The 19,802-nt window shown below is 41.7% G+C and overlaps 2 protein-coding genes across 7 annotated transcripts in view; one reads left to right on the forward strand and one right to left on the reverse strand.

Annotated features, from left to right (window-relative positions):
• The window catches only part of LOC130290955 (rho GTPase-activating protein 11A-like), a 44,925-nt gene extending 29,805 nt beyond the window's left edge, over positions 1-15,120 (reverse strand). Inside the window, exons 1-5 of the mRNA XM_056539223.1 lie at positions 14,973-15,120; positions 10,126-10,262; positions 3,021-3,154; positions 2,871-2,947; positions 2,618-2,714 (exon numbers count right to left, since the gene is read on the reverse strand). Coding sequence (XP_056395198.1) covers positions 2,618-2,714; positions 2,871-2,947; positions 3,021-3,119 — 273 coding nt within the window. The 5' untranslated portion in view covers positions 3,120-3,154; positions 10,126-10,262; positions 14,973-15,120. The remainder of the gene's footprint in view (positions 1-2,617; positions 2,715-2,870; positions 2,948-3,020; positions 3,155-10,125; positions 10,263-14,972) is intronic.
• Positions 15,121-16,239: 1,119 nt separating this feature from the next.
• The window catches only part of RASGRP4 (RAS guanyl releasing protein 4), a 68,164-nt gene continuing 64,601 nt past the window's right edge, over positions 16,240-19,802 (forward strand). Inside the window, exons 1-2 of one of the 6 annotated variants that reach the window (XM_056540111.1) lie at positions 16,240-16,422; positions 16,544-16,693. In XM_056540111.1, coding sequence (XP_056396086.1) covers positions 16,671-16,693 — 23 coding nt within the window. In that variant the 5' untranslated portion in view covers positions 16,240-16,422; positions 16,544-16,670. The other 5 variants (XM_056540110.1, XM_056540112.1, XM_056540113.1 and 2 more) reach the window with 5 other exon arrangements.

The following is a 19,802-nucleotide window of genomic DNA, read 5'->3' on the forward strand; positions in this document are numbered from 1 at the left end:
ATATTTTTCAAGCTCCTGAATAATCTAGTCACACATTCACTTTATTCTCCTGTTACTTCTACCTACCATTTGCAGGTACGCACCATTCTGACTATACAACTCTTAATTTTTTAATAAAGTCCCATTCAGCGCTTTGTCATTTTAATAAGTTTATTGTATTCTATATTTTGAAGGTGCAGCGTGGGATAGTATTCTTTTCAGAGGATAAAGCGTGTGGCAGGTTTATATTCAGAGAATACAGTGCCTGGCAGCATTATATTAATTATCATTTTCATATAGAGGATCAGACTCCGCTGACTAAGTTAGGAACCAATGCCATCTGGGTGTCAAGTTCTGCAGAGAGAAGATTTAGCTGGGCCCGGTGGTATGTACCATCTGAATTAGATAAGCAAAGACTATAGAGAAGACTTCACCTGTAGTCACCGATCTCATTGTGTATTCTCCTCACTATAGAGAAGACGTCACCGATCTCATTGTGTATTCTCCTCACTATAAAGAAGACATCACCTGTAGTCACCGATCTCATTATGTATTCTCCTCACTATAGAGAAGAAGTCACCTGTAGTCACCGATATCATTGTGTATTCTTCTCACTATAGAGAAGATGTCACCAATATTACGGTGTATTCTCCTCACTATAGAGAAGATGTCACCGATATCATTGTGTATTCTCCTCACTATAGAGAAGATGTCACCTGTAGTCTCTGATATCATTGTGTATTCTCCTCACTGTAGAGAAGACATCACCTGTAGTCACCAATCTCATTGTGTATTCTCCTCACTATAGAGAAGAAGTCACCTGTAGTCACTGATATTGTGTATTCTCCTCACTATAGAGAAGACGTCACCGATCTCATTGTGTATTCTCCTCACTATAAAGAAGACATCACCTGTAGTCACCAATCTCATTATGTATTCTCCTCACTATAGAGAAGAAGTCACCTGTAGTTACCGATATCATTGTGTATTCTTCTCACTATGTCCCAACCTGAGTTGTAGCCACTTGATAGTTCTGTAGTAATAATGGGTGAAAAAACAACTCCCAGCATACCCTTACCACTGCTAAGTCCATACTGGGAGCTGTAGTTTTACATAATAAAACATTACGTGGCAATTTGTATATTTGAATATTATACTGGAGAAAAAATTTAGCAACGTGCTTCACCTCTGGCATCCTTCAAAGCAGGCTATAAGATTACTTTGGGGAGGGTTGTATAGGGCGACACCATTGTCTACCGCACAGGGCGACACCAACCCTAGCAACGTCACTGCGTCCTAAGGCTTTGCATGACTGTGCCATCACACAGAAGCAGAGAATGGTGGGAGCAGATGCGGAGGATCATGCTGCTGGTCTGAGCTGAACTGAAGTCAGTAGCAGCAGAGTAGACTAGAGAGGCCAGAGAAGAGTGTGAGTTCCACAATATATATGGGGCCACAGGCATTATATAGGGGCACTGTATATATTGAGTACTATATGGTGGCACTTCATAGTGGGTGCTGTTGTCGGGGGGTGGTGCCAAAATGTAGCTTCACTTGTGTAGGCAAAAATCCTTGCACCAGCCCTGGTTGGGAGTAGAGTATGAAAAGTAGTGGCCTAGGATAGGGGATAAGATGTCTGATCGCAGGGGTTCCCAGCGGCGGGACCCCCGCGATCAGACATCTTATCCCCTATCCTTTAGATCTCGGCTGCAGCACCCCAGAAATCCACTGCACGGAGCAAACTTAGCTTCCTGCCAGATCACTGTCTCGTGATGTCACGGCCACGCCCCCTCAATGCAAGTCACGCCCCCTCCCATAGACTTGAATTGAGGGGGCGTGGCCATTAAGTCAAGAGTGGAGCATGGCTGTGACATCACGAGCCTCCGGCACTGCACCAAACGTTCTAAACAAACGCCGGGTGCAACAGGGAGATCGCGGGGGTCCCCAGCAGCAGGACTCCCGCGATCAGACATCTTATCCCCCTATTCTTTGGATAGGGGATAAGATGTATATGGGAGGAGTACCCCTTTAACCATTATGTTCTGTGATCATTCTTGAGGCAAACCCCATAAATCCCCGCTTACCAGCAGTGCTCTGGGTCCGGACCTACACTGACTGGCTGACTATACAACATACAGGCTGCATATTACAAGGAGCTTTCCTTAAAGCTGTCCCTTCCCCAAGTCTTTACTTACCGGTGATGACCACACAGTATAGCGCGGCACCTTCCCCGAATGTTGCATGTATCCATAGAGTCACTGTTGCACAAATGTCATTCTCTGTGGTCAGAAGATGCCAGTTCTTCCTCTCTTGCATCACCTTCAAACCTTACACAATCTTATACTTGACTCACTATATACAGGAGAATTTACTGCTGGACTTCATTTACTAAATTAAATATTATTTATAGCGTCCTTGGTTACAGACACAAGTACAGTGCATGTGACTCAGTAAGTTAGACTCCCGTAGAGGGCCCTGCCCATAAGGGCTTACAATCTACAAGGGGTCTTGAATCTACAAATTGAGAATCCGGTCCAAGAAGCATGCTACCGAAAATTAAAAGCACTAAAATCATAACCCCCATATCTTTACATAATCACTAGTGCCAATACATTATTAAAAGGAACGGGGTAGATACCTTTAAGGTTTTTATCCTATTTACTGATCCAGACTTTCTGAAGAGTCCTTCAGTGTCCAAATGGCAGCTCAAGAACTGGCAAATGCTGACCACAAACCTAAAGCAGAAGAGAATGGTTAAGAATAAAACTTTATCTTTTTAGAAAAATCATATATTATTTTACACTCAAGTCATTCAGTACGGAATTTCAAGATGACCATGAAAGGGACCTAAACACTTACAGAGTCATATCTACTATGATAAAAATACTTACTGTGGGATTTCACCCTCTTTGCCAAGTGGAAGGGACTGCAGTGGGACCCCAAATATTTCCCCATTGGTAGTTTTCCTCTACAATACACAGAGGTTAAAGAATATATGATCACATTATTAGGACTTTACCTTCCTTTATTACGCAGTTTACCTGGATATCGGGACTGGTCGTCTTCTTTGGCATACGGAGTTTAATTCCCAAGGACTTTAAATGTTGGATTATGACAACCGATGGCCCCGTAGCTCTCATGATTATTATTGGGAGGCCTCCTCGGGTCTCTTATCCTACAACATAAACCAACAGTAGCATACAGCAGACCATACCATATACTTGGGGCAAGCTAAACCCATGTTCTTAATGTAAAACACTGGACAGATGTCCACAGAGAAATAGAGTATCCACCTGAAATCAGTGGGGAGATTCACATATCTATAGCCAGTAAGTGCCGCCATATTGGTTGCCATTTTTTAATTAGCTTCTCACAGACTTATGTGAAAATGACTATTTTCCCATCAGTTTTAGCAAAAAAAATTCTAAAGCTATGTTCACATGATAGAATTTGCTTGCAGATCTCTTTAGCAGCATAGACCCATTAAAATTCAGATTCAGGCATCCGCTGAAAGAATAGTCATGTCTGCACAGAAATGCATTGCCGTCTATGAGACTGCACACTTCCGAGCGGTCCTAGCGCCAGCATGTCTGCATGGAAATTTTCCATGCGGACAGTGACATTGCTACGGGTGTGCGGGAGGTAAAGCCTGCACTGGTGACACCCCCTTGGTGGGATGACACCCTGACTGACCCAGATGCTAAGCACACTTACATTCAACCCCTCCTGCTGACCTCGGAACTCTCCGATCTCACAGCTCTCAGTAATGTGGAGATTGGGTGGGGAGACATGGGGCACAGTAATGTGGGGGTTGGGGGGTTATAATTTTGACATGAGTACAGAAATGGTGGGGGGCGGCAGATATGAACCCTGAGGCTCTAAGGTACAGTATATAAAATGAAGTGTGAGGCACAGTATATAATATGGAGGCACATTATATAATATGGAGGCACAGTATATAATAAGGAGATATAATATGGAGGCACAGTATATACTATAGGGGGCCCTAGTGTATAACTTAGTTATGGGGTACAGTGTGTTTTACATTTCAGAAGTATGGCGTATATTATAAGGAATTTCTGAGGTGGTTCGGTTTCTATAGGCTACAGTATGTTGCAGTATTGTATTCAGAGGGTGCACTTTATGGCAAGGTTATAGTAAGAGGGCGAAGTGTGTGTTAGTATATTCAGGGGGTAGTGTTTGTGGTAGTATTAAATTTAGAGAGCACAGTGTGAGGTAGTATATTCTTGGGCACAGTGTGTGGCATTATTATATTCAGAGGGTACAGTGTCTGGCAGTATTATATTAATGTTTTCATATAGAGGATCAGAATTTACAAAGTGAGGAGCCAATGCCATCTGGGCGTCAAGTTCTATCTAGCTCGAACAAGTCATGGCAATATGTACCATCTGAATTAGATAAGCAAAGACGTCACCTGTAGTCACTGATATCATTGTGTATTCTCCTCACTGTAGAGAAGACGTCACCTGTAGTCACTGATATCATTGTGTATTCTCCTCACTATAGAGAAGACGTCACCTGTAGTCACTGATATCATTGTGTATTCTCCGGACTATAGAGAAGACGTCACCTGTAGTCACTGATATCATTGTGTATTCTCCTCACTATAGAGAAGACGTCACCTGTAGTCACTGATATCATTGTGTATTCTCCTCACTATAGAGAAGACGTCAATTGTAATCACTGATATCATTGTGTATTCTCCTCACTATAGAGAAGACGTCACCTGTAATCACTGATATCATTGTGTATTCTCCTCACTATAGAGAAGACGTCACCTGTAGTCACTGATATCATTGTGTATTCTCCTCACTATAGAGAAGACGTCACCTGTAGTCACTGATATCATTGTGTATTCTGCCAGACTGCGTCCCATCAGAGCTGTAGTCACTTGCAAGTTCTGCAGTAATGATGGGAAAAACAACAAATCCCAGCATCCCCTTACCACTGCTTAGATCATACAGAAAGCTGTAGTTTTACTTGGTAAAAAATTCTTTAGTGCTTTCTTCTTACTTTTCAATTAATATATTTATTTATTGGAAGAAAAGGAAAAATGGAGGAGCGGACACACCTTCCCACACAGCAGCTGGAGAACTGCAGAAATTGGTAAGTAGAAACACTTCACCGAGGGGAGCAGATGTCCGTAGCGCTCCCCTCGTGGCGGCAAGCTCTATGTCCCACTCTCGTTCCTCCAGCTGTTTTTTCAGATAACTATCTTCACTTTTCTTTCTTGTTATACTCCGGAAAATTATTGCCAATAGATTCACTATGTGGAAATTAAAACATTTATTGCACAAAACAAGACAAAATAAAAAAATATATATATATAAAACATGGATCCATATTTTGTATATACATTTTTTATTTTGTCTTGTTTTGTGCAATAAATGTTTTAATTTCCACATAGTGAATCTATTGGCAATAATTTTCCGGAGTATAACAAGAAAGAAATTAAAGAAAAGTGAAGATAGTTATCTGAAAAAACAGCTGGAGGAACGAGAGTGGGACATAGCGCTTGCCGCCACGAGTGGAGCGCTACAGACATCTGCTCCCCTCGGTGAAGTGTTTCTACTTACCAATTTCTGCGGTTCTCCAGCTGCTGTGTGGGAAGGTGTATCCGCTCCTCCATTTTTCCTTTTCTTCCATTATTATAATTTGGGTGATTACCATTACTAGGGGAGAGCCCAGCGGATGCGAAAAAGCCCCCCTAATGGAGATAAGCCTGGTTTTTTAGCGAGTGGTCTGTTCTGAGGCCACTCAAAGTGTAAGTGGTTTAGTTTCTTTTTTCACAAAGGAATTAATTGTATCTGCTAAAGTGAACTGAAAGGCGCTCCCAAAGTTTTTTTTTTCTACTTTTTCCTTTATATTTAAAAGGGGTACTCCGATGGAATATTTTTTTTTTTTTTTTTTTTAAACTGGTGCCAGAAAGTTAAACAGATTTGTAAATTACTTCTATTAAAAATATTTATCCTTCCAGTACTTATTAGCTGAATACTACAGAGGAAATTCTTTTCTTTTTTGGAACACAGAGCTCTCTGCTGAATCACGAGCACAGTGCTCTCTGCTGACATCTCTGTCCATAGCAGCATATGTTTGCTATGGGGATTTTCTCCTACTCTGGACAGCTCTTAAAATGGACAGAGGTGTCAGCAGAGAGCACTGTGCTTGTGATTCAGCAGAGAGCTCTGTATTCCAAGAAGAAAAAAGAATTTACTCTGTAGTATTCAGCAGCTAATAAGTACTGGAAGGATTAAAGGACATGTCCGGTGCTCACTTTTCTTATTGTATCCGGTCCGGGCTGCAAAAAATAAATAAATAAATAAAAAAGGAAAACAAACTGCGGGACATCGCTGCGGCCGGTGATAGGCTGAAGCTCCGTGTGACGTGCCGGGCTAACAGGAAGTAAGAAGAATACAGCCCGGGGACTGAACACCTGTACCGGAGCTCCGGGGGACCGTAGGCAGATAAGAGAAAGTGTGTTTTTTTTTTGCAGCCCGGACCGGATACAATAAGAAAAGTGAGCACCGGACATGTCCTTTAAGATTTTTCATAGAAGTAATTTACAAATCTCTTGGGGACAATGTGACAATAAAGCGGCACTCACCAAGTCCAACGTTTCATGCAAAACTTTATTCCATGCGAGGTGATGAAGTTGCAAGTGCAGGGGAGACAGGGACACCGGGGAGCCTGGCTAACAGGTCACAGCCGTATCGTGCTTGCTGCACTTCCTCAGACCGTCCTGAGGAAGTGCAGCAAGCACGATACGGCTGTGACCTGTTGGCCGGGCTCCCCGGTGTCCCTGTCTCCCCTGCACTTGCAACTTCATCACCTCGCATGGAATAAAGTTTTGCATGAAACTTTGGACTTTGCGAGTGCCGCTTTATTCTCACATTCTCCCCAAGTGATTTGCCGTCTGTCTAGGCTGAGCACCCCATGAGCCCTTCATGGTTGATTCGCACACCTGTGTTTTGCTGAATATGTGCTAATAATCAGTGGGCCGGATTCACGGTTGTGCCGAACACTGTGTCTTTGCTATAAGATATAATTTACAGATCTGTTTAACTTTCTGGCACCAGTTGATTTAAAAAAAAAAAAAAAGTTTTCCATTGGATTACCCCTTTAATTATTATACTTGATAAAAAATGTCTGCAGTGTGCTACACCACTGGCATCTGTCACAACAGGCTAAATAAATAAATAAAAAATACTTGGGGTGGGAGTTGACACCATTTTCTACCGAGCCGGGTGACACCAACCATAGCAATGCTACTGCGTGCGAACAATCCACCATGTGATCATAGCCGTAGACTCTTGAATGCAGAGCAATGTGCATGTTCCCACTGCTCCATATGCATGGTGCTTACCTATGGTATGGAGATCTTCTCACCTATAAGCAATGATCATTGAAAGGAAGACCTCCGTAATATGGCAACTGATAGAACATGTGAAGGTAAAAGTACAGCCTCATACACATAGGAGACATATCATGGCTGCATATAACCCATAGCTATGTATCCCTGTGTCACGACTTGGGCCTTATGTGGTTCTGCATAGGCTATCCTAACAGATCCTATTAGATTCAAGGGAATCATTTAGGATCTATTATGCTTCCATTTCAAAACGTTAGAAGATCAATGGTGGAAAATGAGCTAAGAATACGTAACATTATTTCTTTGTAAATGACAACAGGATATAGCCAATACTTAAGTGTTACAACACTGACCTAAATTTTTAGAAATCTCATTCACATATTGCAGCTGACAACTATGCACGGTACATTAAAGGGGTACTCCGGTGGAAAACTTTTTTTTAATGAACTGATTTGTAATTTACTTCTATTAAAAAATCTCAATCCTTCCAGTACTTTTTAGCTGTTTGCTACAGAGGAAAATCTTTATTTTTTTAAAGGAGTATTCCAGCGCAAAATAATTTCCCCCCTATCCAAAGGATAGGGGATAAGTTATAGATTGCGGGGGTCCGAGCGCTGGGGCCCCCACGGGATCTCCTGGACGGGGCCGCGGTAGTCTTCAGGAAGGGAAGTTTCGTCCCCAGCAGAAAGCCGCGGCAGACACGCCCCCTCCATGTATCTCTATGGGGTACATGGAGGGGGCGTGTCGGATCCTTCGGATACGGGATAAGTTATATTGCACTACAGATCTCCTTTAATTTCTTTTTTGTCTTGTCCACAGTGCTCTCTGCTGACACCTGATGCCCGTATCAGGAACTGTCCAGAGCAGGAGAAAATCCCCATAGCAAACCTCTGCTGCTCTGGACAGTTCCTGACACGGACAGAGGTAGCAGAGAGCACTGTGGACAACACAAAAAAGAAATTTAAAAAGTAAAGAATTTCCTCTGTAGCAAACAGCTGCTAATAAGTACTAAAAAGGATTAAGATTTTTTTAATAGAAGTCATTTGCAAATCTGTTTAACTTTCTGGCACCAGTTCATTTAAAAAAAAAAATAAAAAAAATAAAAAAAAAAAAAAAAAAGGGTTTTCCACAGGAGTACCCCTTTAAGGTTTTGTCACAGGTTTTTTTTTTAATAGGCATAAGCTGCAACTGCTGGGCACCAAAGCAAAATCTGTAACAGGTCCCTTCCCCTATCATGTACGGAATATAATACTGTTATCTATATATGTGGCAGAGAAACCCTTGGGCCCCCACGGACACCAGGGCCCTGTTGCAGCTGCTACCTCAACACCCCCATAGGGTAACCAAATCACTATACATTAGACAATTCGGTGCAGTTCCTTAGAAAAGCAAGTATAGGACTATTAGCTAGTACTGTTCCTTTAAGTACAAAGTTGATTTGCAGTTTACACTTTTGGAGTGCAGATTACTACACTTGAATGTATTCCAAGAATCTATTCCAGCGTGCCTCCAGCTGTTGCCAAACTACAACTCCCAGCGTGCCCGGACAGCCGAAGGCTGTCTGGGCATGCTGGAAGTTGTAGTTTGGCAACAGCTGGAGACATACTGGTTGGGAAACACTGGTCTATCAAAAGACTAGACTAGAGATGAGCGAACTTACAGTAAATTCGATTCGTCACGAACTTCTCGGCTCGGCAGTTGATGACTTTTCCTGCATAAATTAGTTCAGCTTTCAGGTGCTCTGGTGGGCTGGAAAAGGTGGCTACAGTCCTAGGAGACTCTTTCCTAGGACTGTATCCACCTTTTCCAGCCCACCGGAGCATCTGAAAGCTGAACTAATTTATGCAGGAAAAGTCATCAACTGCCGAGCTGAGAAGTTCGTGACAAATCAAATTTACTGTAAGTTCGCTCATCTCTAGACTAGACCATAAGAGTACGTTCACACGTGCGGATTTATAGTGTATTTTATGCTGCAGATCCGCCGCTGAAGGACCTCTGTATGGTGCCCTTAAATGTGCCTGCTCGGAGCGGCCATACTCCGCTCCGAGCAGACACACTGCGATGTGCGAGTTGCCGCGCATGCGCGGTGTACTCACACACATCGCGGCTGCTTCCCCTTCTCAATGAGCTAGGCCGAGAGCTGCCGCGATGTGCGAGTATACTGCGCATGCACGCGGCGACTCGCACATTGCAGTGTGTCTGCTCGTAGCGGCGTATTGCCGCTCCGAGCAGGCACATATTAAGGCAGCATATAGGAGGTCCTTCAGCGGCGGATCTGCAGCGAAATACGCAAGTGTGAACGTACCCTTAGAGTCTATTCACACTGTAAAGCCAAATCCTAAATTTACTACCACGATCATGGTAAAATGCTAAAGTTAGCAACATTTTGCAGCATTCGCAACAATAAATCGTAATCTGAACACAGAACTATTAGGCGCCGATGTGACTCTTAAAACAGTCAAATATGCTAAACATTTGATACCAAGCCTATAAAACATTTTACATAAAGCCTCAATAGGGAAATAGCAGATAACAGAGAACAATAGCTGGATTACAGACATAAAAGGCCAGATGCCCCCCCCATCACTTCGCCAACAGGCCCATAAGAGTTGGCATACTCCCCCACTAGGACAGCACCATGTCAGCACACACCTTCCGAAGTTGTACCGTCTCTCAGTTCCGCCAGTCTTGGTAAATTTCCCCCAATGCCATGCTCTTTCTCTGTATCGTACTGAAAGACAAACCAAGGAACTCACCTATCTCCTGATCCAAATAATTGCACCGCATTGAATGCTGGGAGAAGGCCTTTCACTTCCCCTAAGTAGTGAGCAAGAACTGGGATGGATTCCTGTGTGGTAATACTGTGAGAGTCCATATTTCATTCATACAACACCTGTTTATACAGAATAAATCATTTCATCTGTGACGGATCAATCAATGGAACCTGATATATGAAATTTTGTAGATTCTTAAATGGTCATAGAAAAGTAGATAACATTCACTTGTAAGGCTAAGTTTCTGCTTGTTTTATTTTATTTTTTACGCCAAGAAAAATGCCAATTCTGCCGCATGGCGTTTTTTCGGCCAAAAAACGCTGTGGACAGATGTTAGCTGGAAATCAAGGAGAAATCACAAAATTCTTATTCCACTTTGGCATTTTTTAAAATCCTTTTGGTATTTTTTCACTCTTTTTTGGCATTTTTCAGCTCCTTGGCAGTTTTCCAAAATTGCAGCATGTTGAGCCACTGGTGATTTTTTTTGTCAAAATCATGGCGTTTTTCTCCCATAGAAGTCTATGGGAGTGAAAAAACGCCAACAAAAACGATATGTGGGTTTTAACTTTAGCTTTTTTGCAGGCAGTTTTTATTCTTTTTTGGACTTTAGCGATCCAAAAAAGTGATGTGGAGATACCTTTTTTAATACAATTTTGTAGGGTACCATAAAAAAAAAAAAAAACGAAATGTATCTTTTTTATAACAACATTTTTATTAATTTTTAAAACAGGGATCAATTTATGTGGGCGGGCAGGGACCTAAAAATGTAGCTGGCAATAATAAAAATATAGTGTGTGTGTGGTTTTCTTTAACTTTTTTTCTTTATTTATTAGATTTTTTTTAGGTAGTACTACTACTCCCAGCATGGAACACACTGTTCCATGATGGGAGTAGTAGTAGCTGTACTAATTGACAGATCACCCGTTGCGATCCTCCTGTATAATGTATAGATGTGGCGGCCGCTCTTCTATGGTCCCCTGCACTGACGTATTGACCAGATGGTTCCAGCCAATCACAGCTCTCTGTGGGAAATAAAAATAGGTATATATATATATATATATATATATATATATATATATATGGCAGAGCAGGGGACTATAGAAGAGCGTCCGGATGCATCTAAACGTTATACAGGAGGATCACAGCGGGTGTCAGGAGGAGTGACACCCACTGTGATCCTTAACTGCAGGTACTACTACTCCCAACATGGAGCACCCTCTCGGCACGATCACAGTGGGTGTCAGCAGTGATACCCGCTGTGATCTGTTCTTACCTGCAGGTACTACTACTCCCAACATGGAGTACGCTCTGCTCAATGCTGGGAGCTGTAGTATCTGCATTAATAGACAGATCGCAACAGGTGTCAGAAATTACACTCGCTGCAATCTGTCTATTAATGCAGATACTACAGCTCCCAGCATTGAGCAGAGTGTACTCCATGTTGGGAGTAGTAGTACCTGCAGGTAAGAACAGATCACAGCGGGTATCACTGCTGACACCCACTTTGATCGTCCTATCTAATGCAGAGATGGAGCGGCTCTATACAGCGTTCACATCTCTTCACTATACTCCGGCCACTCACTCATTCATCTTTCCCTCTGAGAGCTGTGATTGGCTGCAACCATCCGGCCAATCACCACTCTGGGTGGAAAATATGAATGAGTGATGTTCTATTCACATCACTGGCCGGAGTACAGAGCAGAGATGTGAGCGCTGTATAGAGCCGCATCTCTGCTATATTATGGACGATCGCATCGGGTGTCAGTCGTGATATGTCTATTAGTACGGGTACTACTACTCCCATCATGGAACAGTCTGTTCCCTGCTGGGAGTAGTAGTACTACCTAAAAAAATTAAAAATTGAGAAAAAAAAGTGAAACACACACTTTATTAACAATTAATTCAAATTTTGTAATAAATTTCATTACATAAAATTTTTTCCATCACTACTGCATCCTTTTTTTGGATACCAAAAAAAACTGCCAAGGTGCAATTTCCATACAAATGAAAAAACGCCAGAAAAAAATGCCAGACACAGGAAATTGCACTGGCGCTTTTTCAGGCATTCTTTCTTGCGTTTTTTCAAACCAAAAAACGCAGGACAAAAAAACAAGTAGAAACTTAGCCTCAGCAATCCGCTGCTACTAGTAGACACACGGTGTACTCACAGACATCACAGTCGCTCTCGCCCTAATTGTAGCAGGGGATTGCTGTTATGAGCAGACCAAAGCAGGATGCCCGGGAACAGAAGAAGGCTCTAGGGACACTCTAGGGACGGTCTAGGCACACTCTAGGGACGGTCTAGGCACACTCTAGGGACGGTCTAGGCACACTCTAGGGACGGTCTAGGCACACTCTAGGGACGGTCTAGGCACACTCTAGGGACGGTCTAGGCACACTCTAGGGACAGTCTAGGCACACTCTAGGGACGGTCTAGGCACACTCTAGGGACGGTCCAGGCACACTCTAGGGACATTCAGTAGAGCATCCGCAGCGTCAAATATAGTGAATTAAGGGGAAAAGCACTCATCAATTCATGGTACTCATTTTGGGGGATATTTTTCAAAACCTGGGTTGAAGAGTGGTGCAGTTGCCTATAGCAACCAATCAGATCACCTCTTTCATTTTTCATAGGTCTTTTTAAAAATGAAAGAAGTGAGCTGATAGGTTGTTGTGGGTAACTGCACCACTCTTTCTCTACACAGTTTTTGATAAATATCCCCAACAATGTTAATGTAAAAAAAAAAAAGAAATACAGCATGGTAGGGTTTTTCTTTTTAATGGGTTGAGGTTGCAGCCAGTTGTGATCTTGGCGTCTATAGGGAAATATGAAACATATACCCGCATGGCATTTTTTGTGGTGTCTTTGGGCTCAGTGGAAGTTTTACAAAATCACAGCAAGCTGAGGATATCCCGTATTTTTAAGAAATCTTGGTATTTTTCCTCTCATAAACTACAATGGGTGGAATAAAATGCCAGAAAAATGTGTGTGTGTAGATAGTGCCATTATTTTCAAGCGTGTTTTCCCCCTAGTTCTTCCAAATAAATCCTTAAAGAGTACCTGTAACGAAACTTTTAGTATATTGTTCCTTATGTTATTAAAAGACACTTTACCTGCTGTTAAAATTCTCAACCTTTATATGTTTTTAATGTGATAGAAAAAACGGCCACTAGGTGGCTCTGTTCTATGTTGCAAGTCAAACAGTTAGTTCTGTCTCCTCCCCGCCTGGCAGGAGACCAAACTCAAGAAGTGCGTGCGGGCAGAGGCGTAGCTATAGAGGTAGCAGAGGTAGCTGTCGCACCAGGGCCCAGGTGCCTAAGGGGGCCCCAAAACACATCTGCCCCATAAGAGACCAGTATTTTAATTGATATATGGGGCCCTGTTGCAGATTTTGCATCGGGGCTCAGAAGCTACAAGCTATGCCTCTGCGTGCACAGCTCTCACAGGCTTCAGTGACATCACGCTTGCTGGGGAACGCCCACTTGCTCCTGCCGGGAGCTCACACAATGAGAGCAAGGGGAAAGGTATGATACACAGCTTTTCAAAGTTCGTAAAAAAAAATTTAAGGGCAGGAGGGGTGTCAGGAGTAGTTAGGGAATATAATCTGAGGAAGTTTAGAAAATATGGTTTTCTTTAAGTCACATGATAAAGAATCACATGATAAAAATAATTTAAAAAAATGCAGAAAAAAGAAAAAACATCCTCAGGCTAAGTTTTCACTTGTTTGTTTCCTCTAGTGTTTTTTTGTTTTAGTTTTTACCTGAAAATGTCATTTTGCACTACTAAGATGCAGTTTTTGTGGCTTTAAAAAAAAAAAAAAAAAAAAAAAAATATATATATATATATATATATATATATATATATATATATATATATACACATATATATAGTGAGTTTTAGACTTGGCATTTTTTTTTCATTTTTTTTTTCTCTGCATTTTTATCATGTCAAGTCATGTGATTCCTTCATCATTCGATTCAAGAAAGAAATTTTGTCCAAAAAACACTATAGTCTCAACAATCTGCAATTTTTGAAAACTGGGTTTGGAGTTTCCTAAATCCCTATTGAGTTTTAGCTAACATCTGCCCACAGCTTTTTGGGAAACCTAGCCTCATACACACTGGCCCCTATTTACTAAGAGTGTTGTGTAGGTTTCTTGTGTTGTGTAGGTTTCTCAATTTATTTTCCACGGTATTTACTAAGGTTTCCCTACATTTTCCCCTTTCCCTACACTTTGCTTTTTTTTACACATGTTCTGATCTGTAGGGTTTTCCTCAGCTCAAATCCACCACATTTTCTGTGGAAACCTTAGTAAATATGTTTTTTTTTTTGTGTGAAAATGTCGGGAACGCGCCCCTTTTCGGAGACCTCGCCCCCTTTTCCCGGCGGCCATGCTTCTTTTTCGGGTTTTCTTAGCAAAATGGAGAGTTAGTTGGGGTTTTTTTTTTTTCAATTCTGGCGCAAAATCTAGCGCAGACAGAATTTCTGGTGCAATGCGACAGAATCTGGTGCACAACACGACAAAATATGTTGGGTTTGCAATAGTAAATGTGGGCCACTATTTTTGGGAAAAAAGTCACAAAAACCGCATCTTGGGACTGCACAATGTGGGGACAATTTTTTTTGTGGCTATTTTCAGGTGAAATAAATGTCAGAAAAACTCCTATCTCAGTCACAGTATATATTGAGGTTTACAGAGCAAATCCCTCTGGGCAGTGGCTGCTAACTTAGTATTGCTACATCGTGAGGGTTTCTTTTTTTTTACCTCTTTTACTGCCTGTAGGCTACATTTTCCACATACCATTTGTTCTTCCTCTAGGGATCTCACCTTTTAGTTTCTGTCAGGACGAGGTGTTTTCTTGAACCATTTCTCTGTCTTCATGGTCTTATACCAACATAAAGATACGTCTGTCCAAACCCACAGTTATAGAAGGAAACTTGAAGTGTCTAAAACATAGCTTTTAATAAATATGTTAAAATTCCCCAAAAGAAGGTGAAAAAACTCCAAACAAAGCACCCACTGTATAATATAGTGACCGGGACCTCTGAGTATAATAATTATATTAACAATATACTAATAATGTGCTGGTATTAGGACACTGTAATGACTGCAACAAACAAACAAAATTCCGCCCAAAAACAATGCTCATACATCAGTCACTTCCAAGACCGCCCAACGAGTTTCTGTTGTGGCAGCAGCAAATTTGCAGCATTTTCGCACTTTCAAATTTGTTGCAGATTTTATATGAGTTGAATATGTTAACAGTGAAAAAAATAAATAAAATAAAACATAGATCAATGTATTTGAAATAAGCAGCTGTATATTTGGCTGTGGATCCATGGTATTTCCAAAGCAAAATCAGTGGATTCAATGCAAATTTTTACTTCCCTTTTCAAGGTCATTTGGGGAAAATCTGCACTAAATCTGCAGCGTAATGTACAGCATAATTTGGCATGCTGCAGATTTAAAGGGGTACTCCTGTGGAAAACTTTTTTTTTTTTTAAATCAATTGTTGCTAGAAAGTTAAACAGATTTGTAAATTACTTCTATTAAAAAAATCTTAATACTTCCAGTACTTATTAGCTGCTGAATACTGCAGAAGAAATTCTTTTCTTTTTGGAACACAGAGCTCTCTGCTGAATCACAAGCACAGTGCTCTCTGCTGACATCTCTGTCCATTTTAAGAACTATCCAGAGTAGGAGAAAATCCCCATAGCAAACATATGCTGCTCTGGACAGTTCCTAAAATGGACAGAGATGTCAGCAGAGAGCACTGTGCTCGTGATGTCAGCAGAGAGCACTGTGTTCCAAAAAGAAAAGAATTTCCTCTGTAGTATTCAGCAGCTGATAAGTATTGGAAGGATTAAGATTTTTTTTAATAGAAGTAATTTACAAATCTGCACCAGTTGATTCCACTGGAGTACCCCTTCAAAATCCTCAATTTCCCTGCAGCCTATGTAAAGCATTAAGGGGCCATATTTAAAGACCATATAAAGCATATAAAGAGTTTTGTCCAGAGGAAAAGTTGCTGAGTTGCCCATAGCAACCAATCAGATCACTACTTTCATTTTTCACAGGCCTTTATCAAAAATGAAAGAAGCGATCTGATTGGTTGCTAGGGGCAACTCAGCAACTTTTCCTCAGGACAGGTTTTGATAAATCTCCCCCATGGTCTCGTATAAGGGCTGAAGGAATGAAGGTGTCCTGGATCTCCAGCAGAAGAAGCTGTTAGGGAGAGGGTTAAATACTTTAGACATAGTCAGACATGTCGTGTTACGTAAGTCTATGGTTAGTCTTGGTATGAACGCTCGCTGAATCCTCTAGCATTGACACACTTACACAGTTCCTCTTTGTCACACTGCATTATGCTTTACTGAAAAGACACTCCCCTGTCATAGACTGTCCCATCCCTCAGCATTCTATGTAATGACTCAGGGGGGTCCGAGGCTCGGGACCTCCAGGCGAAGACACTCAGCAGACCCCAAGGAATAGCCCCACCATCCTTTCCTGCAGTCCTCCTGCAACATGAATCGCAAGGACAGCAAAAGGTGAGGCTGTGTTTCCCTTAGTGGTGGACACCAGGAGTTGTGGGCTCCAGGTCTTAGCTCCTCAAGAAGATCACGCACCTTAACTTTAATTCTTTGGCTTTTACTTATCTGCTCCTGTTTGTAAGGATAGTAAGTAGTCCACCAGCCCTGACTGGGTGCGAGACATCGGTTCCTAATTTTTTTTGGGTTTCTGCTTTTTATTATGCTCAGTATACTGCTGGGTGACTGCTCTTGAAAGGGAAGGGCAGGGTGCCATAGTTATTGTTAAACCCGACCAGTTTGGAGATTTAGGTATGAGAAGAAGAGAGAGTAAGGAAAAGTGGAAACGCGGGGGAAAAGCTTAGGATGGTCTAGGAAGAGAACAAGTGCACTATTGCATAAGCAATTACCAAAGGAATCCATAAAAAAAGCAAAAAACCTCTGTATGCACATGGTCTATGGTGGAATGTTATGGGATGAAGGCAAGATGTGAGCCCCCCAGAAGAAGAAGGTTATTTGGGTACGCACCCTACGACTATACAGAAGATGTGCATGTTCACTTTTAATAGTATTGTGAACACAGGTCAGTAATAAGGAATATTAGTGAAAATATAAAGGGCCTAGTGAAGCCAAGCAGCAATGGATCCACTCTAAAATCAAGTTCTACCAAGATTGTCTTCTAATGGACCTACAGGAGACTGCTGGAATAGAGCGTAGGGGCAACTGATCTACTCCACTGTTAGGCTGGGTTCACACGGTGGAATTTCTGCTGGAGATCAAGCTGTCGGTACTAGGACCGTGCATTGTCGTCCCCATAGATGTCATTGCATTTCTGAGCAGATCTCCCAAAAGATCCACCCAGAAATGCATTGCCGTCTATGGGGACGGCAATGCAGTCCGTGCGGTCCTAGTGCCGCCAGCTAAATCTCCGGCAGAAATTCTGCCCAGAGATTCTGTAGCGTGAACCTAGCCTTAGGGTCTGATCACACGGCAGAATTTACGCTTGCGGAATTCCGCCTCAAATTAAAGCCCATAGACTTCTATGGGATTCCGCACTCCCATTCACACTTCTGAATTTCCGCTTGCGGAAGGAAAACATATTATAGATGGCACATGGTTGGTTGTTGACTTATAGCAAATGTTCAGGCTTGGAAGCTCCATATTTTGCCTCTGGCAAGTACACTTACTGATCTGTGGCGAACAGTAGTAATAGGTGTACAATGAGTCTTAAATGTCTGCGAACTTTAGTAATATCAGTTGCATCTGAAACCACCTGAACATTTCCTATCGAATGGTTTTTGGTCAATGGTGATTTCTTAAAGGGGTACTCCGGTGAAAACCTTTTTTCTTTTAAATCAACTGGTGGCAGAAAGTTAAACATATTTGTAAATTACTTCTATTAAAAAATCTTAATCCTTCCTGTACTTATTAGCTGCTGAATACTACAGAGGAATTTCTTTTCTTTTTGGAATGCTCTCTGATGACATCACGAGCACAGTGCTCTTTGCTGACGTCATAATAATAATAATAACACTTTATTTATTGTCATCCTTAGTGGGATTTGAACCCAAGTCCCCAGCTCTGCAAGGCAGCAGTGCTAACCACTGAGCCACCATGCTGCCCTTAGCATACATATGCTATGCATGGTTACTAAAATTGACAGAGATGTCAGCAGAGAGCACTGTGCTCGTGATGTCATCAGTGTTTCAAAAAGAAAGGAATTTCCTCTATAGCATTCAGCAGCTAATAAGTACTGGAAGGATTAAGATTTTTTAATAGAAGTAATTTACAAATATGTTTAACTTTCTGCCACCAGTTGATTTAAAAGAAAAAAGGTTTTCACCGGAGTACCCCTTTAAAGAAGGGTCCTACATATAAGAAGGTTCCTCTGGCAATAAGCAGATCACAAAGTGCTCCGCTCCTGGGGCCTCTAGTAAACCTCCTGGCGCCTCTAGTGAACCACTGTTATCTATGGGGAAACCTGGGAGTAAGGGTTCAATTTTCTACAGTGTCACCAGAGGGGAGAATGGGCATTGCACACTGCCCATTCTAATCATTGGGTCGTCTGTGTGATGTTGGACAGAAAGGGTTCTCCAAAGCGAGCAGTACACTTTGAGGAGATTTATCAAAAACTGTCCTGAGGAAAGTTGCTGAGTTGCCCATAGCAACCAATGAGATTGATTCTTTCATTTTGCAGAGGCCTTTTCAAAAATGAAAGAAGCTATTTGATTGGTTGCTATGGGCAACTCGGCAACTTTCCTCTGGACAGGTTTTGATAAATCTCCCTATTTGTAACCACTGTCAACTTTGCTCAAGACATGAGGATCCTGAACAGAGAACCCTCTCTTATCTTAGAATTTCCTAATTCGGTATACTGTATGTAGAAGGTTTTCCACAACTGGAATACCCCTTTAAATAGGTGTTACCAATGACAGTATTATTATTAGAGGTTCCTTGGAGCAATCCAAGTTGTCCTAAACTGACATCAGACCAGGGAACCCATTATGCCACTTTAGTATAGGGTTAAACCGTGGTAAAATTTAAAGGTCTCCATAGACTTCAGTCAAAAGTCAGACAACCCCCCTGACTGTCTAAAGTATATGAAAGCCTCTGGACTCCACAACGACAGATGACAGATAAGATGTATATGGGGAGATCAGGAGAGATAGTTGTTGGCCGAATGCCCATTCAGATGACAGCCATTGAAGGTACATGGCAATCTTAAAGGGGTACTCCACTGGAAAAAAAAATTCTAAATCAACTGGTTCCAGAAAGTTAAACAGATTTGTAAATTACTTCTTAATCCTTCCAGTACTTATCGGCTGTTGTATGATCCACAGGAAGTTCTTTACTTTTTGAATTTCTTTTCAGTCAGATCACAGTGCTCTCTGCTAACACCTCTGTCCATATCAGGAAGTGTACAGAGCAGGATAGGCTTACTATGGGGTATTTGCTTCTACTCTGGACAGTTCCAGACATGGACAGAGGTGTCAGCAGAGAGCACTGTGGTCAGACAGAAAGGAAATTCAAAAATAAAAGAACTTCCTATGGAGCATACAACAGCTGAATTTTTAATAGAAGTAATTTACAAATCTGTTTAACTTTCTGGCACCAGTTGATTTAGAAAAAA

This window comes from Hyla sarda, chromosome 9, assembly GCF_029499605.1.
Source record: "Hyla sarda isolate aHylSar1 chromosome 9, aHylSar1.hap1, whole genome shotgun sequence".
Classification (NCBI taxonomy): Eukaryota; Metazoa; Chordata; class Amphibia; order Anura; family Hylidae; genus Hyla; species Hyla sarda.